Source organism: Narcine bancroftii, chromosome 1 (assembly GCF_036971445.1).
Source record: "Narcine bancroftii isolate sNarBan1 chromosome 1, sNarBan1.hap1, whole genome shotgun sequence".
Taxonomy (NCBI): domain Eukaryota; kingdom Metazoa; phylum Chordata; class Chondrichthyes; order Torpediniformes; family Narcinidae; genus Narcine; species Narcine bancroftii.
Genome location: NC_091469.1, coordinates 146,011,999 through 146,035,110, shown reverse-complemented (window position 1 = coordinate 146,035,110; position 23,112 = coordinate 146,011,999). Strand labels below are relative to the sequence as shown.

General features: G+C 41.0%; 1 protein-coding gene and 1 long non-coding RNA gene across 4 annotated transcripts in view; one reads left to right on the top strand and one right to left on the bottom strand.

Moving 5' to 3' along the window:
* galnt7 (UDP-N-acetyl-alpha-D-galactosamine: polypeptide N-acetylgalactosaminyltransferase 7) overlaps nucleotides 1–23,112 on the top strand; it is a 139,380-nt gene that overhangs the window by 77,531 nt on the left and 38,737 nt on the right. For all 3 annotated transcript variants that reach the window (XM_069941309.1, XM_069941300.1, XM_069941291.1), the window contains exons 3-4: nucleotides 10,988–11,154; nucleotides 17,439–17,569. In XM_069941309.1, the coding sequence (XP_069797410.1) occupies nucleotides 10,988–11,154; nucleotides 17,439–17,569 (298 nt within the window). The remainder of the gene's footprint in view (nucleotides 1–10,987; nucleotides 11,155–17,438; nucleotides 17,570–23,112) is intronic.
* LOC138745790 (uncharacterized) lies at nucleotides 959–8,166 on the bottom strand. The gene is made up of 3 exons (XR_011346519.1): nucleotides 8,030–8,166; nucleotides 3,672–3,780; nucleotides 959–1,385 (listed from the first exon to the last, which is right to left on the bottom strand). It is a non-coding gene; the product is annotated as an uncharacterized lncRNA (long non-coding RNA).

Genomic DNA, 23,112 nt, shown 5'->3' with positions numbered 1-23,112 from the left:
TGGCAAAAAAGAAAGAGAAGCAGTCCCTTCAGAGACACCGAGTGCCATAGAATTCTCCCCCTGCACTCCTGTAGCCTCTGCAGTCACACATACTTCAGTTCAAACCCTCAGCCACCCGAGTCCCAGATCTAAACTCTCATATGATTAAGGAGACTTCAGCACCTGAGACCCTTTGGGAGTCCGCCTTGCCCTCAGCACCTTCTCAAGTCCTTGCTTCCAATACCTGGTACCCATGAGCCAGTCTCCAACAGCCCAAAAGCTTGAGTGGGTCCTTCAGCCACTGATTGCTGTGTTCAAGAGCCTTTTCATCTGTAGATTGGTTGGAATCATGAACGCACTCTCCAAGTGGGTGCCTCTAGCTATCACTGAAGTGCATTTAAGAAGGATCCAGATGAGCACTTCAATTTGTCATGGCATAAAAAGTGATCGAGCAAGTGCTGGTAAAGGAGATTTATATCGACAGGTGCTTGGTAGTTGCCATACACGTAGTAGGACAGAGTCAATATCTTATGGGAAGTGATCTGTATTGACCAGATGCTTGTCATGGATAATGATTGTCAAAGAGAGAGGGTATGGGCAAGCCAAGTCAACAAAGAGCCTTTGTCTTCTGGGGGGGGTTTAGTTTGAGGTCCTACCTCCTGTACTTTTTCAGTGAAAGAATCAATGAGGGATTTGAGCTTATCCTCCATGTGCACACACATGGCATCACCTTGGCACTAACCAAAGATTGGAATGATCTTGTTTCTGGAGTGAAAGCTGTCTAGTTTTCTGCTTTATTCCTCACAGTATTGAGGCAGAGGACTCCCAGTGGTATGACACAGGGAAAATCATTGCAAGTGTCCTCCTCATCAACCTGGTTGCTGAGGAGTTGCTTCCACAGTGGTGATGCAGATTCCATCCATTACGAGGTACTCTAGACATGAACTTCAGAGCAGGATAAATCCCATAAAAATGTAAATACGTTTATGGCATTTTTGAACCCCACAAAGGCTCTCGATTCGATCAACCAAGAGGAACATAGAACCATTATTCTAAAATAGCCACAATTGAACATTACAGCACGGTACAGACCCTTCAGCCCACAATGTTGTGTCTACCTATGGAAACCTACTCCATACAATCCAATTAATGCATTGCATTCTGCTGTACAAAAATTACATTTCACAAAGCATTTTCCAGGAAACACTTCTCTATTTAATCAAGGAAAGGATACATCAGTGCAATCCCATTTTTGCAATTTTTTTTCTCATGGAATTTGGTAAAATGTTTTTGGAGGCAACTTCTTCCTCTTTTTAAAAGTATGAGAGTATTGCAAGATTTTCTGTCTTTCTTTTGTACCACGTTGTCATGAGATTATTTTTGTTTTGAAGTGCTGTTTACGTTACCTAAACAAAAACGGATTTTCTTTTTCCATCAGTGAAGCATTACAATTATATAAGCATACCCAGGATATAAGCATTGCTGAGTTTTACAGCACGGTACCAGGCCCAACTTGTTCATGCCGGCCATGTTATCCACCTGGGCTAGTCCTAGTTGGCTGTATTTGGCCCATATCCCTCCAGACCTTTCTTATCTATGCACCTGAGTAAATATCTTTTGAAGATTGCAATTGTACCCACCTCCACCACTACCGCTTACAGCTCATTCCACCCTTTGTGTGAAAAAGACGCCTCCAGGGACCCTTTGAACTGTTTCCTCTCTCAATGTAAATCTTTGCCCTCCAATTTTAGACTTGTCCTGGGGAAGAAAAAGCTATTTCCCTTATCAATGTCCCCCAATGACTTTTTAATACCTCGATCAGTTCCCCTCTCAGCCTCCACACTGTAAGGAAAAAAATCCCAACCAATCCATGCTTACCTTATAACTTAAACCCTGCAATCCCGGTGTAATGTACTCATCATTTTTCCTGCACACTTTCCAGCTAAATTACTTCTGTCTTCTTCAGCCATTCTCATCAGGGGTCATGCAACGCCCCTCCCCACCTGCCCAACGGATTTAAGTCGTAAAATGTGTTTTACTTAGTCGATTGAAAAGAAGAAACCAATTAAATATGACTTCTTCACACGAAGGGGGGCCATAAACTTTGAGCAGATTCCGAAGGGGCCCCGTAGCTAAAAACAGATCGAGAATGGCTAGCTGGATGGCTACAGGGGACACGGTTAACGTAGCAGTTAGCGCATCGCTCTTACAGCACTAGAGACCCAGGTTCGGATCCGCCGTTGTCTGTATCCCTGTGTCCACATAGATATCCCAGCTCCTATACTCAATTCCCTGACCAATGAAGGCAGGTATTCCCCGCTTTACGAAACTAGGGCATTCCTATGGAGCCTTTCATAAGCCAAAATGTCGTAAAGCAAAGAAGCGATTATCATTGATTTCTATGGAAAAAATTTTCGAGCCTTCCCAGGCCCAAAAAATAACCTACCAAATCATTCCAAATGATACTTAAAACCTAAAATAACACTTACATTTATTAAAAGCAGGAATTATATGATAAATGCACAACTCCCAGCAAACCCCACCCCCCCCCCAGGTCAGTACCTTCTCCATCACCCTGGGGGGCGCAGGGGTTGAGGGTGTTGGTGACCCCATAACTTACAGGAGGACTGGGATGTAGGAGAAAGAGGAAGAACATCATCTTTCTATTGACATCTGATCCTAGTTCCAGGGGAAGGAGCTGCTCGGGGTGCGTAAAAGCAAATTTGCGTAAAGCGAGTATTCATAAAGCGGGGTATACCCGTACTGCCTTCACCACCCTGTCCACCCATGTTGCCACTTACATGGAACCTGGATCCCTAGATCCCTCTGTTCTATAACTCTTTCCAGGGCACTACCATTCACCATTCAAGTCCTGCCCTGGTTTACCAAAGTGGAACACCTCACACTTTTCCAAGTTAAATTCCATCTGCCATTCCTTGAATAATTCTCCCATTTCATCAATATCCTTTTGTAATGTCAGATTGACAGCATACCCAATATACTAATGGCATTGTGAAGAAAGCACGCCAGTGCCTCCACTTCCTCAGGGTTTGGCGGAGGTTTGGTATGACATCAGAAACCTTGGCAAATTTCTACAGATGTGTGGTGGAAAGTGTGCTGACCCGCTGCATCACGGTCTGGTCTGGGAACACCAATACCCCTGGGCATAATGACCTCCAAAAGGTAGTGGACACAGCCCAGGACAATACAGGCAAAATCTTCCCCAATAATGAGCACATCTACAGGGAACGCTGCCATCAGAGGGCAGCAACAATCATCAAAGACCCTTACCACCCAGCTCACACTCTGTTCTCGCTGCTGCCAACAGGAAAGAGGTATAGGTGCCACAAGTCTCACACCACCAGGTTCAGGAACAGCTGCTGCCTTCAGAATCCTCGACAACAAACTCACTCAGGGACTCATTTAAGGACTCTTACTTGTGCACTTCATTGGTTTTCTTTGCTCTTCCTGTATTGCACCATCATTTGGTTTACATTTGTTATCTGTTTACAATCAATTCTTTTGATTGTTTACATGGTCACGCTGTGCGCAGTTTATTTTTTGCACTACCAATTACTGGTTATTCTGCCTCACCCGCAGGAAAAAGGAATCTCAGGGTTGTATGTGATGTCATATATGTACTCTGGGAATAAATCTGAAATCTGATTGTGAATCACCAAGTCAATCCTTACATTATTTCCACATTGGAGCACGATCACTCTCCATTCAGTGCTCCATTTGGAATTTGGATTTCATAGCCTTTGGACATTCCCATGACAGCACAGCACCAAAATAGGACACCTGGGGGAAAATAAAATTTGAAATACAGTAAAACTCCTGGTATCCGGAATCCAAGCAACCGGCAAATAAAAATTGAGGAAAATAAATTTTAATAATTAAAATAAATAAGAATAAAACAAAATGTAAAATTACGCATGTTTAAAATCGTTAAAGTGTTATAACCATATAACCATTTACGGAGCGGAAACAGGCCATGTTGGCCTTTCGAGTCCGCACCGGTTCACTGATTTTGTGCACCCTCTTCAGGCATTGGTGATTTTAAGTGTAGTGTATCTTTGAGAATTTTAACATCTATCCTCTGTACTTTGGATGTGAAATCTCATATTAAAATCTTCAAAAACATTGGCTGTGTGGGAGAAGCCAGTGAGTGGCCGTGGACAATTACTTCTCAGACTGGAGGCCTGTGACTAGTGGTGTACTGCAGGGATCGGTGCTGGGACCAGCTTAGCTTGTCATCTAGATCCACAATCTGGACGACAATGTGGTGATTGGATCAGCAAGTTTGCAGACAATACTCAGATCAGAAGCGTTGTGGACAGCAAGGAAGGTTTTCAAAGCTTGCAGAGGGATCTGGACCAGCTGGAATAAACAGCAGATGGAATTTAACATGAACAACTGTGAGGTGTTGCGTTTTGAAGGACAAACCATGAAAAGACGGTGAACGGTCGGGCACTGAGGAGTGCGGTAGAACAGAGGGAACTGAGAAACTGCTGTCACAGGTGGATAGAGTTGTCAAGAGAGTTTTTGTCATATTGGCCTTCAGATATCAAAGTACTGAGTTTCAAAGTGTGGAGTTTACGGTGAAGCCAAAATTGGAGTCTTGTGTGCAGTTGTGATCACCTAACGACAGGGAAGATATCAATAAGATTGAAAGAGTTCTCTGAAGTGACACATAAGCTTTTATTGGGAGCAAACATTCAACCAGCAAAGTGTCTTGTGGCAGCTGTTTGAATAAAGTTATGTGAAACAGCAATGCCTTTGCCAGGATCAAGAGCTGGTTGATGCAGCTCACTGTTGGGGTGACTCTCTTCAAGTACCTCCTTATCCCTGCCTAGTAAGATTCACACCAGACAGAGACTTTATCTGTAAAGTTGGGGAGGGAAGGGGGTTAATTATCTATAATATTTTTGTTCATCTTTCAGGCAGTTCAGTGGAACCTGCAGATGCAGCGATGGTTAAATGTTTTCAAAGAATCTGACTGAAAATGAGTAAAATGCTCTAAGGTTTATATATTCATGCAAGTGAAGTTTGTTTAATGTAAGTACAGTGTAGTATTTTTGTCTTTTAAACTGGTTATTCTTAATGCAGGTGTATTAGTTAGGGATTGTAAGAGAAATCTCAAGCAACTGGAAAATATACTTATCCGGCATCTACAATCCCCTGAGGATACCAGGGTTTTTTTCTCTATTTGAATTACACGTCCGTAACTTTATCCCATTCTCCCTGACCTCTCTGAATTAATAAACATCTCCTGCAGCTGCATCATCCACTATTTCCAGCCGTATTTCTAATCTCACAATCTCTCCCAATGCTTCTGTGCTTTCGTCCTCTTACGCAGAACCGCAACTCCCTGTGGCCAAATCCCTAGTCATGTGGCCAAATTTTTAATCCAGCTTTAGAAGAGGCAGATAAGAACATGCAGTTTCCAATTTGTTATGACTCTCAGTAAGACAAAGTTCAAAATAGTTAATTGTCCTATCTGATCCATTCCATTTTAGCACTCCCTTTAAGCTGCCCTGGAAAAAGCAGGTGGTTGATTCTACCATTCCAAAGGGCAAGTGATTATGAACTCTATTACTGTCATCTTGCTGAGTTTAAAACCTAACCGTGCTGCTGTTTTAAAAACATTATTACTGGAGTTAATCATTGAGGCCTTGTGGACATTTCATTTTGTGCAATTAGTGCCCAAGCTGGTTTTGAAGGAACCTGCTCTTGTTATTGTTACCAAGTTGAATACAAAAAAAAACCCAAAATAAATAATGTTAATCAGTAAGGGGACACGTGGTTCGTCCTGCACAATAGCCAACCCCGGGTTATAATGTCATTTCGGGAGTGCTGTGATTGATGTTTTGTAATGCTGATTGAGCATGTTGGCAGATATAATAAAATAATAATTTTCTCATGTCTCTTCTATCTGCTGACAATAGACAATAGGAGCTGGAGTAGGCCCTTCGGCCCGTCGAGCCAGCACCGCCATTTTACAGATCATGGCTGATCACTACCATCAGTACCCCAGATGCCGAAGGGTTACAAGACTTCTTGGTTTAGCTTTTCCAGTTGCCTGCTGTAGGTTGCAACTTGTGGCTTTATTAGCTCTGTGGTTTTCTGCACAGTCAACCTTTTACCTTTGAACCATGAGATATTATGCAATTGAATAAAATGGCAGCTGAAAAGCAGATATTAGATTGGGTCTAAAGAGAACATTTATACACCATCAACCATTTTGAGTACGAAGACAAACTAATGAAAAGGTTACCAAACAATAGATGTACCAAAGTTTGAGATTTTATTTACCAATTAATGTTATTGGTGCAACTCAAATATTGAATTACATTACATAGCTGAGAGAAAGATATTTTGTATACAACATTTTCACTTCTTTAAATGCAAATGATTTAATCTAATCAAGCAGTCTTATTAAAGGAAATTAAAACTTGAATGACTATCCATTATTTTACAAACCCTCAATAAATAACATCTGTCCTTCCGGTAATGGGATAAGGTTTTACACAGCTCAGCCCCAACAGCTGAACATGCTTTTGATTCTTTAACTGGGACTGGGATCTTGTCCAACAGGGAGTCCACCACATGTCTTTCAGACGCTGGTCTTTGCAAGACTGTTAATGATTACTTGCATGTTTCAGTTTTTAGCTCTCTGCCATGATGTATATTAGACTCTTAGATATGAGGCAAAACCAAGAAAGCTGATGGAAGTTATCTAATGGAAAGAAAACCCATCCTACTTGTCACAACTCAAGAATAATGGTGAGACCAGAGGCAATGTATTTGATGTTCAAGTGCCAAAATGAAGTACATAATGTGGGGATTCCAGCCTTTCTTTTATGTCTCTAGAATCCCTGCCAGAAATCCTTTCACATAGAACTTAGAAATGTTAGGCTGTGAAATTTGACCCAGTAGCCCAAGATGTTGATGCACATGTTTTTTAGTCCAATTTTGTACCACTTGAAACAGAGTTGATTTGGAATCTGCCATTTCCTTCTGAAGAGCTCGCGCTGCTCATCTGCTAAACATTTCTAGAACCCTGCGCCATGTGTGTTCATTGTGCAGTGTACATAAGAAGATTTTATGTTGGCATGCTGTAACTTTTATGATATTTATTTACTGGGGTTTAGCAGGAACCAGGGCTTGAAAAGCTGTACTTAGGCAGCTGTCAAGTATTACAAACAAGAAGAATGTCTTCTGAGGAGCATGGCCGAGAAATAAAGCCAGAAATAACTGTGATTCAAATGTCTGTTACATCCCTCTGTTCTGTTTGCGTCGTATTTACCTACTAAACGATTCCTGAGCTTTGCCCTTTATAATTAAAAGTCAGTACATAAAAATCCCTGGTATCTAGCTAAGTGAATTTTCAAGTGTGCATGGATTGGCGAACTAACTGCCGATTGCTTGAGGCTGCCGGTGGCTTGAATTCCGGATAACAGAGATAGAATTTACTGACAAGAAATTTGAAAAAAGTGAAGGTGCAATGAGATGGTGGTGTGCTGGAGTTGGCAGGGGAAGAGGAAGAAACAAACCTTCAAATTCCCACTGGTGACCAGCCCGGGGCTCTGGGGAATCGAAAACATGACAGAGAGTAGTGAGGGTGAAATCACTGTCAAAGACATAAATAACAACAGTGTACAGATTCATCATAATTTTTAAGTGCTGCAGCCAAACGGGTATGTAGGATATAAGAATTACAATATTAAAAATGAAAGTAGCACAATGTGCCAAGATAGGAAAAGAGATAAGAAATATCAAAAGGTAAACATTCACAGTTGCAGTCAGTGCAAGAAAAAAATTGACACTTCAGTAATGGAGACAGATCTTTTGGTGGTCCCAGAGTATCTTAAGGTTAGGGTAGCACTGAGAGGTTAAAGACTGAATAGCTGTTGGATTGAAAACTGTTCTTGCACATGGAGGTGCAGCCCTTCAGACTTCTGCCAGAAGGGAGCAGTGAGAAGAGATTGTGACCAGGGTGTTGAGGTTCCTTTATGATGTTGGCGGCCTTCTTGAGGCAACGTCTCACCTGGCCGTTTCTAATGGAAGGGAGGTCGGTGCCTGCGATGGACCTGGCTAGCTTTGCCACGTTCTGCAGCCATCTGCGTTCCTGAGCTCTTGAGTTTCCAAACCAGACTGTGATGGAACCGGTCAGTCCATTTCCATGGAACAACTGTAGAAATTCGATAGAATATTTGATGATAGAAATTCGATAGAATATTTGATGACATACCTTCTAAGACCATAAAGACAAAAAATTAATCAATAACATGCCAAATAAGCTTTTTAAGGATGTTTGATCAAAATTGCAAAAACTGTGTACAAAAAAAGTTTGGAATATAATTTACTGTCTCAGTTTCCTTATAGAAACAAATTCAGACAGTTCTGTTTTGTTGGGCTATTTTTGGGTTGTTACAAATACACATTTCTTCAGTTGTGAATATCTTAAGTACAGGTCAAAGATTAAATATTCCCTCAGGGAATTAACCTGACTACGTTGTGTTGAATTTCCATTCCCAACCATGGCAAAATGGATGTGGCTGAATAATTTCAGATGTGAGATTAAGGCTGTCATTGTGCAGTAATCGACAAAAGGAAGATTTATATAATTGTACGATAAGACCAGATGTTGATCTGTTTAAGATATAGTCCTCTGGACTACGGGACGTGACTAGTTGAACCCAAATGTGCAAAAGATCTAGCATGCACTATTGTTTGTTTCACATTCTCGGAACATCTTGGTGTTTCAGCATGGGGAAGTACCAGCAACCCCTGCATTTGCAGCTGTTCGGGTTAGGGAAAACTTGCGGATGACACTAACTACAACAGGGCAACATATTGGAAGATATTACTAAATGCATACAATATACAACAAAAAGCGCTGGAGAAATTACAGAATCGATAAATCCCTGCCCAGAAATTTGAGATACAGAATATTATTTGCTCTCACACAATTCATTAGCAAATATTAACCAATGAAATCTAAAAAAAATAAGACTCGGAGGACTACTATAAAGCATTGCAGAAGGCCCTTCTGGCGCATGAAACCCGTGCTGCCAAATTATCCCCTTATGTTTTGGGAGGGTGACAATAAACCGGAGCACCCAGAGGAAACCCACACAGACACAGGGAGAACGTACAAACTCCTTACAGACAGCTCTGGGTTCGAAACCGGGTCGCTGGCACTCTAATAGCGTTGCACTAACCATGCTGTCCAATGTTGACTTTGCAAGTATCTAACTCCAGCTTTTAATTATGTCACTTCAAATTTGTCATACCTTAGTGAGAATTTGCAGTGGAGTGGTAAACTAGAGAAACACAAGAACTACAGTTGCTGGAATCTATGTGCAAACAATGAGAGGCTGGAAGAACTCGAGTGGTTCAGGGCAGCATCCATGGAGAGAAGTGGTCAGTCCAACTGACCATTTCTTTCCATGTATGCTGCCTGACTCACTCCAGCCACTCATTTTACCCTCACTTCAAATGACACTCTCAAGTGAGCTGTTGAGGTATAGCATAAACTGGACCAGGCATGGCAGGAAAGATGGCTGGTGCTGCAGCTTGTGGGCCAGGTTGTACAATTAAAAGCTAGCCATTGAGTAGAAATTTAGGGCTTCTGAACACGATTGCAAAATCTACATCCAGGTGCAAATCCACTGTCAAGAGATGGATAAATGCAAGGAAATCGTCCCTTTTTATGTAATTAAGATGATTTAGGCATACATGATTGTTTTTCAGGATTTCGTTGTATTTTCTTGAAAATCGTTAACATTTTTCATGATTTTACATGCTTGAGTACTTGTGAATATGAACGTCATGGGTGCTTGTCTGTTGAAGTTTATTTGCTAGTGAGATAACCAATCTGCAAGTTTAGTAATGCGGGTTAAACAAGAAGGTTGCAGAAGCTGGAGAACTGGAAAACACAGGGAAAACTGCTGAAAGAACTGGACCGAAGATGCTGAGTTCCTGCAGCACTTTTCTTTGTGACTTCTACACGTTTAGTAATGTCTTACCCTGGTCATCCCACCTGACCCTTGTCTTGATATGGCGAAGCGGGCAGTGTTGCTCAGATGGAAGGATGTTACTCCGCCTATTCACGCTCAGTGGCTTCGTGATGTTACGTCATGTTTAAATTTAGAGAAGATTCGATGCTCAATCTCTGATTTTAAATTTAAGTTTTCAAACACGGGCTCTTCTTTGAATTACTTCCATAATCTTCGATTTGATTTGAATTTAGAGATGTTTTATTTCTTTGATAAGAAATTCTTTTTTCCTCTTTTGGATTTATATTTTCTCTTTTATATATGATAAACAACAAAATATTAGTATAATATAATCTGCCGTTTGAGAATGTGCGGTACCTTGGATGTAATGCTATGATTTTAAACTTAATGTTTTTTTTTTAACTTTTAGCACATATCCTTATGAACTCTGTATTTTTCAAAGCAGAATTTCAATTTTAATGTCAATAAAAATATTGAAAGAGACATCTTCTTAGTGTCATCAACAAATCTTCAAATTACTCTCGATTCCCAACTCCAAATGGGCTGGCAGTGTAGCCAAACTGTTTTTTACAAAACTTCGTGGTCCAGAAATTGTTTGACATGCAGCCGCATTTTTGTGTGCATTTTGATTTCACTGAAAAACATTTTAACAATTGTAGACCCTTGCATGAAGTCTGCAATTTTTGTTCCAGTCCTCTGAGCATCAGTAACACTAACACACTGGTAATCCATAACATGTCCAACACCAGGACATCACCTCAATTGTTGTGAATCTGTATGTAGCCCACACAATTTGAAACAGTTGATAAACCGATTGCTTCATTGATTTAGGAACAGAGGAAGTAGGAACAGGAGTAGGCCAAAAATGGCCCATCGAGCCTGCTCCGCCATTCAATACGATCATGACTGATCTGTTGGTTTTGTTCTTTCACTTGCTGTGGCTGAAAGGTAGCGTTTGCTAACTTCTATATTTTTCTTACTAGATGCAAGTATTGGCATTATGATGAGCGCCTGCTGACATCCAGTGTTATCATTGTCTTCCATAATGAAGGATGGTCCACACTGATGAGGACTGTCCATAGTGTGATCAAAAGGACGCCCAAAAAGTACCTTGCAGAAATAGTTCTAATTGATGATTTCAGTAACAAAGGTAAGAATGTCTTTCCAAGGACTGGAATTTTGTCCAAAATTCATATCATATCTCTGCCTTTCATTCCTTTATGACGTCTAAAAACTGCTTCGTTGGGTTATTTTATTATCCATGTTTAAAAACTGAAAGACTAATAGAGAACGATTAGAATTTATGTCATGCCTTTGCTGACCTCTGGATGTTCCAAAACAATGAAGAATGTGGAATTATTTTCCACGCAATACTCCAGATGCGACTTCACCAGTACCTTGTGCAGTTGCATCATAAATTCAATCCCTCTCACAATGAAGGCCAACTTTCCATTCCTCATCTTGATTGCAAACCAACCTTTTGTGATTCATGCACAAGCACTCCCAAGCCTTTCTGCTCATCAGCATGCTTGCCATTTAAATAATAATCTGATCTTTCATTTTTCCTTCAAAAGTGAATAACCTCATCGTTACCAACATTGTATTCCATCTGCTAGACCCTTGCCCATTCATTTAACCTATTTACATTTCTCTGCAGTCTCTTCGTATCCTCCGTACAATTTGCTTTTCCACTCAATATAATGTCATCAGTAACATTATACCCTGTCCCCTCTTCCAGATTGTCAATGTTGTGGGCCCAGCCCCGACCCCTGTGGCACCCTGCTCACCACTGATTGCCAACCAGAAAAATACCCCTGTATCCCAACTCTATGCATCCTTATCTTATGTATGTCTTTTATACAGCACCTTATCAAATGCCTTTTAGAATTCCAAGTAAACCCCATCCATTTGCTCCCCTCTATATACTGCACTCATTACATCCTCAAAGAATTCCAGTGAGATTGTCAAACAGGACCCGCCTTCGCTGAATTCAAGCTGCATTTTTCATGATGGATCCATGTTGCTCCAGATGCCTTGCTATTTTTTTCTTTAAGGATAACTTCAAGCGTTTTCAAGCAAAATTCATATTTTTTTTAAAGTGAATTTTAAAGAAAAACTAAATAGTGAATTGATGCAAAAAACCTATCTGGGATACAAGAGGGAAATTGACCACCATTACCAGGACTGACTTACACTGAATCCAGACCCAGAGATTCATTCAAGTCTTAGCTTACGATCAGCCATGATCGTATTGAATGCCGGAGCAGGCTCGATGGGCCATTTTTGGCCTACTCCTGTTCCTACTTCCTATGTTCCTATGTTCTTCAGTTCAGAGATTTTTAAGGATGGAAAACAAATGCTAGTGACATCTAAATTTGTGAATGATTGAATAAATAATTAAATAATACATTCTGATCTTTCCTAAGCAGAGCTTAGCAATCAAAGATAAAGTGCTCCAGAACCCTAGCATGAATAGTGTATGCTAATGGTTGCAGACAATGCCCACAATGCAGGGGGGTGGGTTCCAAGTCAACAGTCTGTATCACGAATTTCCTGGATAGGAAGCAGTGTAATTTGCACATGGGTCAACAAACGAGAGTTGAAAAAGAATAAGTTGTGTATTTTGCCTGTAAGGAGAGATTAGATCCCAGAAAAAAGTAAGTGGGTGAACAAAATGATGTGAAAGATGACATTGCCTTTGAGTCAGATAACCCTCCTTCTGTTCTGTAAGAAAATATGATCAACGAAAGTCATTTGATTTCTCACTTTTTTCATTCTCTCTTTCCATGTGTTTCCCAGCTACAATCAATAGCCCACACTGAAATTTGTTTTGTTTAATAATAAGGAATCCACAAGGTGGCATCATTTTGCAATCTTCCATTTATTTTTATGTGGAATATTTCCTCATGTAGGGACAAAAAAAAAATGCAGCATTTGACTCCTTGTCTCTGAGGGATTTTCAATGGTTCCTGCACTTTTTGAATGAAAAGTACCGACCTTAATGGTAAAATATGTTCTCTCTCGACCACGACCCCACCACTTCAATATCAAGACACACCCAGACACCCTTCTACCCCACCACTTCCAGATTCAGGCAATCAATTTAAATAAGAGCGGCCTTGAAAAGAAACTGTAGCCACAAAACTACCAGTCCTACAGGGAAGGAAATCTGACCCGGCAATTCATGGGCAATGAGGGATAGGCAACGCATGTTGACAGGGCCCATGATGTCCACACACTGATAGAAGATAAGCAGTAATAAAAGCAGCATAGTCGCTGACCACTTCTTTTAAGTTGAAGTGGTTCCTAGGACTGGATACAGTCCCAAGCCTGGGATAGATCGAATTTTTTAAAATTTCTTTTTAGTTATGTTCAATGTTATTAGAACCTCCCGGATCCCAAGCATAACCATCTCTCTATAGGGCTAATAATCCACTTGTTTTCAGTTAGTGAACTGGTTGAAATGTAGTTCAATTGTATTATAACCATATGGGTTTTTATATTGTCAATTCACCCGACTAAAGTGAATAAAAAATAGCATTAGTTTGCTAAATATAATTTAACATAAATTAAGTATAAACTAAGGATATTTAAAAATTAGGCCAATCAATTGACGACTTTGCATATGATTTGCACAGAAATGCTCATTTCTGCACATGAAAGATGAGGAATGGAAAACCTATGAGTGTGCATTTTGGAGCAGCTTAGCCGCCATCTGGAAATTGGCCCAGGTTCTTGGAGGTTTAATTCATCTTAGCACATCTGAAGTTTGCCCAATGCCAGACATGCATCTAATTACATCATCTGGTGAACAGCAGCCATTTCTGTGTTTAAAAAAGAGTCATCTGTAACTCCCTAGAAAAAATAAGGAGTACAGACCCCAGCAAGACAAGAAAACAATAGAAATTTAAAATGTTCCCATTTGACTGTACTCCATTTTTGAGTACAAGGATCGCTCACAAACATCAAAGCATCTCTATGTTATAGACGTCAACATTGGTTATGTTGATTACCAGCCTCTGGATTCCTGCTCCTTGGGACCACTTGTATCATGGGAATTTGAGCAGCCAGTTCATTGTCAAGAGGTCAGCATGAAGCCAAATACAGATTAGGTGACTGCTTTACTGAACAACCTTCCACCCTCCTTCAATGTGCAAGAGTAACCCTGAGCTTCCAGTTGTCTCTCTCTTTGATTCTCTGTCCCACTCCCTCTCCCATTCTTGTTTCTCAGTGATCTGATTGGAAGGTTGTAATTAATTCACTAATGCCATTAATTGAAGACCTAGACTAATAACTTGGAGATTTTAGTTATGTTTTAATTATCCATTCCACATTTGGTAGCTATCATTTCAAAAATTAATCTCCTGTTCTTTGGAAAAGTTCAAGTTTATTATCATATGATTGTACATATTCATATGCAACCCAACAAATCAGTGTATTTCCAGACCATAGTTACACGCACACAGTACACTCTATTCTCAAACAACATACAATATAATGTTACGAGCCTAGAGGACCCCAAAACCCAGTAGCAATAGATATTCACCAAGACAAATGGTTACTTAAACAAAAGTTGCTTTTAATTATCTTTAAACATGAAAATAGAATCAAACTTTAACTAATCACTATTGACTTACTTAACCTAAGTTAACCCCCTTCTAATTCTAAGTGCATGTGTATGTAATGTGTGCGTAAGTTCAGAAAAGTTCTTTGGTTCACAGTCCAATCTCACTTCTCATTCCTCCAAGTTCACTGGTTGCAGGCAATTCTTATACTGTGCACAGAATTTAACATTTATGAAGTTCACCAGGCTTTGGTGCTTGAAAGGAAAATGGTTACCTCTTAGGAAGGTTCTTGTCAGTTTTCAGAGAGAGATTTGTTGTACGATGGACACCCAGTCACCTCAGTGTCTTGCTGATGAAACTTGCCCCCTTCAGGGTTCTTCAGATGATAACCTCTTTCTTTCAGGTCACCACAGAGTTCCTTTTTGTTTCACTTATTCCAAGTGAAGCATTAGACAGCCAGTCCTCTCCTCTTGCATGAACCACAAGGGCTTCGACCAGGCTGAATCAAGCACTTACAACCATTTTCCACATGGGGTTTTCCACAAACTTGCCAGCTTGTCCTGTTCCAGTCCCAGCTGCTGTGCTGTTGCTGGCTGTAACACTGTAGAAGTGATCTCTCTCTCGCTCTCGCTCTCTCTCTCTCTCTCTCTCTCTCTCTCTCTGACACAGAGAGAAAGCCTATTTGACTCTCTCTACTTGCAAAACCACATGACCCTCTTAGAACAGCTCCAGATAATCTACGGGTCCAACATGCTCTTTCATCTGTTGCCTTTTGTAAACAACAATCCATTAGTGAAGTCTCTTGGGTTCTCCAAAGCTCTTGCAAAGACTGTGGAGCCGACATGTCTATCATTAACAGAGCTCCAGTATTTTAAATAAAATCTGTTTTAAAGTGTTTGTATGTGACCTACACTAACAAACCTTTTCAAATTTATCTCCCAAAAACAAACACTGTCACAATATACATAGCGATCCAAAGTAAATATATATAAAAATAATTTACAGGTTTCTGGGATTGTTCCACAGTCTCACCATCTGCAGGAAGCTGCTGTTTCCCAGCCTGGCAATCTTTGTTTTTATGCTCTTCTTTAAAGATAGTGTCTCAAAGGTACTACAGACAGTATTTTAAGGGTTCTTAATGAGTTTCTGAGCCCTCTTTCAGCACCACTTCCTGTAGATATCTTTGATCAAGGAAAGGGAACCCCCAATGATCTTCTCAGCAGTTTTAATCACCCTCTGTTAATGTCATATGCAAACTTGATGACTTTATTGGAGGTAAACTTGGCAGTACACTCCTGAGGTGCGCAAGTGCTCTGTGTGATGGACCTTGAGAGTTTGCTGCCAACCCAGACAGACTGTAGACTTTCAATCAAGAAGTCTAAGATTCAGTTGTAGAGAGGGGTTCTGTGTCCCAGCAAGGACAGTTTATTCACCACTGAGGTATGATTGTGTTAAGTGCCGAGCTGAGGTCGATGAACAACAGCCTGGCATATGAGGCATCGTTCTCTAGGTAGGTAAGGACGGAATGGAGGGTCAGAGCTGTTGCATCATCCGTGGATCAATTTGGCTGATAGGCAAACTGGAATGGGTCCAATATCAGTGGTAGGTATGCTTTGATGCGCTCCATTACCTGTCACTCAAAGCACTCCATGATCGTGGAGGTCAGTACCACTGGACAGTGGTCATTTAGTCCAGCTACTGACACTCTCTTGGGCACCAGGTTGATGGTGCTTGCCCTGAATCCTGCAGAGTCAATGTACTGCTGGGGTGAGATATTGCAGATGCCCGCTTGGACCTCAGTCAGCTGGTCTGCACAGACCCTCAGCACCTAACCAGGTATTTTATCTAGTCCTGCTGCTTTTTGTGGGGCTCATCCTGGATAGGATCCTCCTCACCTCAGCTGCAGCTATGGAGGGTGCCTGTTCTTCAGGAGAGGACAGGGCTTATATTGGCATCGTTTTGTTCTCCACTTCGAACTGTTCATAGAAGTAGTTCAGCCTTTCAGGAAGGGAAGTGTCATTATCAGTGCTCCGAAAGGTTGCCTTGCGATTCATTATGGTTTTAATACCGTGCCACGTGCTTCTTGTGTTGCCACACATAAAAACAAAGTACACTGGAAATACTCAGCAAGTCAATTTGTGTCAAAAGGAACAGAATGAACATTTCAGCCCTGCTCCTCACCTTCCTTGCTTTGAGATTTTTCCCAAATCCTTTTTTCAAATCCTTACCAACAGCTTCAGCACAATTAAATACTTTTATCAAGAAACCAATGACAGGCAGTCCTCATAGAGCACCTACAGATTCCACTACTTGAAGCTATTAGCAGTGATTCTCAACCTTTTTCTTTCCACTTTAAGTATTCCCCTATGACATAGGTGCTCTGTGATTAGTAAGGGATTGCTTAAGGTGGTATGTGCATGGAAAGAAAAAGTTTGAAAACCACTGTTTTAATTGTACTTAATTAACTTGTTATGTGCATGGTTTCATAACTCCAAAGGAAATGGGCCATTGACAATTTTTCTCAAGCAAAATATTTTAGTAACAATTGGGTCTAGAGCAGTGAATCTTAACCTCCCTTCCCACTCACATACCACTTTAAGCAATCCCTTACTAATCACAGAGCACTTATGGCATAGGGATTACTTAAAGTGGGATGTGAGTGGAAAGAAACAGGTTGAGAATCACTATATTAGAGGTTTTACATTTAGTCCATTAAAAAAATCTGATTGCACCGTGCTTCGTCAGAAAATTCACCTAAACTCTGCACTTTGGAAATTTTCTTAAGTGTGACATTATTTTCAAATGCTGTTGGGAATATCCTGGGCTACAAGCAATTTAACATGTTCTTTTGTTGTTGCCTTATCTTCAGCACATTTAAAAGAAAGATTAGAGGAGTATTTGAAACAATGGAATGGGTTAGTCAAGGTATTTCGAAATGAAAGAAGAGAAGGTTTAATTCAAGCAAGAAGCATTGGTGCTCAAAAAGCAACACTCGGACAGGTAGAGTATGGATTCTTCTTTATTTATATCTGTACACTATGAAGAAGGATATGTTTCCAAACTATTAATTGAAGATCTGGATTAAGGAAGACTTTTATTCTAATCCTACTCGAGCAACTAGCCAATTAAAATTCAGTTTGTTAAATAAATCTGAATGAAATGGATGAAACTGCTGGATTGTCATAAGAATCCATCTGGTCCACGTATGCTCGTTTGGAGATGAAATCTGCCATCCTTATCCACAGCAATATGTTTATCTGTGAAGTGTCCTAGAATAGCTACAGCGTTGATGAGGGAGACTATTTACACCATCATGTCCACACCTGCTCTCTACCAATTCCACATAAAAGCCTCTTCTGTGTTGTCTGCAACTTTCTTATGTAGGTAGTGCATTCCAAGTTCCAACAACACCCTGCATTTTTAAAATGTTTTTCCCCATGTTACTGTTAATTCCTTTTCTCTTTGCTTTTGGTCTTTATATCTTCCAGTTGAATTGAATTGTTCATTGTCCTGTGCACCAAGATACAATGGAAGACATTTATTTTGCATGCTATCCAGGCAAGTCAACCCATACTAAAGTTCAATGGGTAGCACAATAAGGAACAACGCCATAGTACCAATGAGAGGTCTGTTCAGTAGTCTGATTACAGCAGAGACTCTCGTCCTTGCCACCTCTACCAACAGGCAGAGCCTCTCAATATCCACTCAGTACATACCCCTCATCAATTTACATACTTCTATCAGATTTCGTCTGGATCTTTACTCTCTGAAAAAAAATCAGTCTTAGCCTCTATAATTTATCCTTGCAACTGTAGTCATTTTGTCCTAGGAACCATTCTCATCAAGCTTTGATGCCCTTCCTCGGACCAAAATTGAACACAATACTCCAGGCTAAATGGGACTATTGTTTTATGAAGAGTGAGCTTGATTTCTATGGGTTTATTCTCTGTGACTCAATTAATAAAGTCCAGAATTAAGAATGCCTCATAACCACTTTCTCACTCAACCCCCTCCCCCCCCCCACCCCCACCTCAAGTCTGTCTACTTTTATTACAGTATATTTTATTCCATATAAGATCTCATTCTTCGCTACTAAAATGCATCTCCTTCTTCTCTGCATTAAACTTCATTTGACATGGATCTGCCCATTATATAAACCCGTTTATGTCCTGCTGCAATCCGTCACGATCCTTTTCCATCCTTCTGCCTCTCAGCCACACATTTAATCACCACTACAGAATGTGCACAATATGGCCTTCACTTCATTGGAGAAACCAAAGGCAGATTGGCTGATTGCTTTGCAGAACACCTGTGCTCAGTCCACGGGGGTAATCTTGAGCTTGGAGTTTGATGCTACTTTAATTCTCAATCCCATTCTCCTTCCAATCTATCTGTCTGTCTGTGGCCTCCTGCACTGCCATTGTAAGGCCAATGGAAATAATCTTATCTTCCACCTCTATACTTTAGAACTTCTGGAATGAACATTAAATTTTCTAGCTTTGGTCAGGCTGCTCTTTCATTGTTTCCCATTACCATTCTTATGTCCCCTCTCACATTGTTTATAAAAATGCCCTTTTCCTGGGCCTTGTTACCTGATCTATCATAACTGGCCTCCATGCAGCCTTTTATTGTACATTTCACTCCAAGCCTCCCTCCTACTCCATCTCTGCTTTCAAAACTGTAAACGCTCCACTCTTACCCCAATTCAAGGAATGGTCATTGACCCAAAGCACAGTTTTCACAGTTGTTCCTTCATACCAGAGTTTTTCCAACATTTCTGTTTTTGTTTTTTGCCTTTGTATCTCTTCCATTATGCATGGAGCTCTAAATTTGTTTGTTTGTCATTCACTCTTCAGCAAAATGCACTTCAACTATACCTGAACCATCTCTTCCCTAAACACAACCCAGTGTTCTGCTGACACAAGAGGCTGTAATCTGGAGCAAAAACCAATCTTCTGGAGGAACTCAGAAGTTTCTACCTCTTATCCATACAGTTAACCTATGTATCTCCTATCCCTCCCCCTTCCAGTTCCATCTTCCTGTCGTCTTTCCACTGTCTGTAGCTTTTTGTGTCTCCACTTAACATCTTCCAGTCCATTTACTCCACCCTCCCCTCCCCATCCATCTGCTTTTTATTTCCTCTTTCTCCTTGGTTGACTCTACCTACTTCTTACCACCCACTATCTCCCAACCCCTCCATTCCCATTCACCTCTTTATATTGGCTCTCTCTCCTCTACACTCCCAATTCCGATGCAGGGTCCGTTGCTCCATTATTCTGCTGACATTTTATCTGTTAACCTTTGGTTCCATTGTACCTTGCCAGATCCGCTCTCACCCCTTTCTGTCAAGCCACTCTGAGAAACATTAATGAGAATAATGCCAAGTGGACCACAGTTCATCAACTGAGGTGCACAAGAAGTCTGTGAACCCTATAGTGTTGTCTTCACTAGCATCTGGGGAATGTGCCAAACTGCGGCAGCTATCCCACAAGCTAGTCAAACTACAGCTCAGTGTACAAAGCATCATTCTCATCACATCAAGCCACTCAGGAACAGTTAAACAATAAACTATAAGTTTAAACTCCAATCAAAGAAAGAGAGAGAATCCGCCCAATGATAGGTAACGCTTTTTGTTCTTTGTTCAGCCTCTACAAATAGGGCAAGATCTGATGGCGGTATTTTGGAAACCTGAATTGTCCTCCTTTGGGGGCAATTTCTTCAGTCCCCTGGTACTTCATCTCTGTCAATTTCTGAACTTCTCCATCCCATCTCTATCTTTTATATGCCTACTTCTGTCCTGAATTCATGAGAAGAAGCGTGGGACAATTTTACAATGTTGGGATAAATGCCAGTTGTTCTCCCTTAATATGGGGAGAAGGCAGGTAGGTGGAGTTAGGTCATAAATTAGATCAGCCATGATCGTATTGAATGGTGGAGCAGGCTCGATGGGCCATTTTTGGCCGACTCCTGTTCCTACTTCCTATGTCCCTATGTTCCTAATGATGAAGATAATGAGAGTAAAAGATGAGAGGAAGAAATTCACCTGCAAATTACTGTTGATGACTAGCTGTGGCTCTGGATAATTCAAATCATTGCAGATTAGAAAGGCTGAAATCGATGTCACTATGAATTTATTGTCATGTACATAAGTACAGTGCACAGATGCACACTAATTCTTGCTTGCAGCCAAACAAGTATACAACATACAACAACCTCGATAGTATAAATTAAATTATGACAGTATAACAAGACAGAAAAAGGGATAATAAATATAAAAGGATAGATAAATAAATATTCACAGTTGCAGTTGGTGCAAGGGACGGGGGGGGGGGGGGGGTGCGGAGTAATGGAGACCGATCTTTTAGTGTTCCCGGAGTGGTTTATGGATAGAGTTAGGGTACTACTGGGATGTTCAAGAACAGTTTTCAGCCAACAGCTCTTGAACGTAGAAGTCCTAGACGAGGCTTCTGCAGCTCTACCTATAGGGAGCAATAATAAGTGACTGTGACCATGCTAGGGATCCTTTATGATGTTCACAAGATAAAGGAAAAGAAGGAGACCATTTCGTCCATTGAGTCTGCTCCGCAAATCCACTCTAAGCTAAACTGTTCCCATATCTAGTTCCAAGTTCTGGCCTTTTCCCCATATCCTTTGATATCCTGATTAATTAGATACCCATCAATCTCCTCCTTAAACTCCCCCAATGATTGCGCCTCCACTGCTACATGTGGCAACTAATTCCACAAATAACGACCTTCTGTCTAAAGAAATTTCTTCTCATCTCTGATTTAAATGGGTACGTTCTAATTCTAAGATTGTGCCCTCTTGTCCTGGATTCATTCACCAAGGGAAACATCTTATTCACATCTACCCTTTCCAATCCTTTTAGCTTTCAAAATGTTTCTGTGAGATTCCCTCTCATTCTTCTATACTCCAATGAATACAGTCCAAGAGCCACTAAATGTTCCTTATATGTTAGCCCTTGCATTCCAGGAATCATCCTGGTAAGTCTTCTCTGTACTCTCTCCAACATTATTACATCCCTTCTAAGATAAGGGGCCCAAAACTGCACACAGTTGGCTGCGTTCTGAAGGCAAGTTCTCAAATAGATATTTTCAGTAGATGGGAAGTCAATGCCCTTGATGGATCTGGCTAGATTTGCCACTTTCTTCAACCTTCTGCATTTCTGGATGCTTGAGTTTCCAATCCAGGGCACAATATAGGTATTCAGCAGCCAGTCAGTAAATTTTCCACAGTGCACCTGTCGAAGTAATGAATTGGAAAAATACTAGTTATTGCTGTAATGTTTGATTAAGTCATGACTCTCCAGGTATTGTTAATTACTGAAGAATGGTTGAATTTGGAAATAAATTATTTCTATTAATTGACTGAACACAGACAAGGAACTTTTGATAAAAGGTTGAAGAGTAGAGTTTTAGAATTTCTTCTTTGGCTTGGCTTCGCGGACGAAGATTTATGGAGGGGGTAAAAAAGTCCACGTCAGCTGCAGGCTCGTTTGTGGCTGACAAGTCCGATGCGGGACAGGCAGACACGGTTACAGCGGTTGCAGGGGAAAATTGGTTGGTTGGGGTTGGGTGTTGGGTTTTTCCTCCTTTGCCTTTTGTCAGTGAGGTGGGCTCTGCGGTCTTCTTCAAAGGAGGTTGCTGCCCGCCAAACTGTGAGGCGCCGAGATGCACGGTTTGAGGTGATATCAGCCCACTGGCGGTGGTCAATGTGGCAGACACCAAGAGATTTCTTTAGGCAGTCCTTGTACCTTTTCTTTGGTGCACCTCTGCAACGGTGGCCAGTGGAGAGCTCGCCATATAACACGATCTTGGGAAGGCGATGGTCCTCCATTCTGGAGACGTGACCCACCCAGCGCAGCTGGATCTTCAGCAGCGTGGACTCGATGCTGTCGACCTCTGCCATCTCGAGTACTTCGACGTTAGGGATGAAAGCGCTCCAATGGATGTTGAGGATGGAGCGGAGACAACGCTGGTGGAAGCATTCTAGGAGCCGTAGGTGATGCCGGTAAAGGACCCATGATTCAGAGCCGAACAGGAGTGTGGGTATGACAACGGCTCTGTATACGCTTATCTTTGTGAGGTTTTTCAGTTGGTTGTTTTTCCAGACTCTTTTGTGTAGTCTTCCAAAGGCGCTATTTGCCTTGGCGAGTCTGTTGTCTATCTCATTGTCGATCCTTGCATCTGATGAAATGGTGCAGCCGAGATAGGTAAACTGGTTGACCGTTTTGAGTTTTGTGTGCCCGACGGAGATGTTTTAGAATATGAGATGGAAAAACCTCTTTCATAAGAGAGTTGGAATTTGTGTCGGGATTTTAAAATCACAGGCAAAATCTAGGTTAATTTCTAAAATAGAGAATTGCAAAATAAAGAGGTTACAATAAAATTAAAAATAAGCTTGATTACACAACACAATGCTGGAGAAAATGTATCAAAAAGATTTGCAGGATACTAGCAGAAATGAGAGGCTACACCTAATATAGGAAGATTGAAGAGGCCTGGCGTCTTTACTCAGGGAAA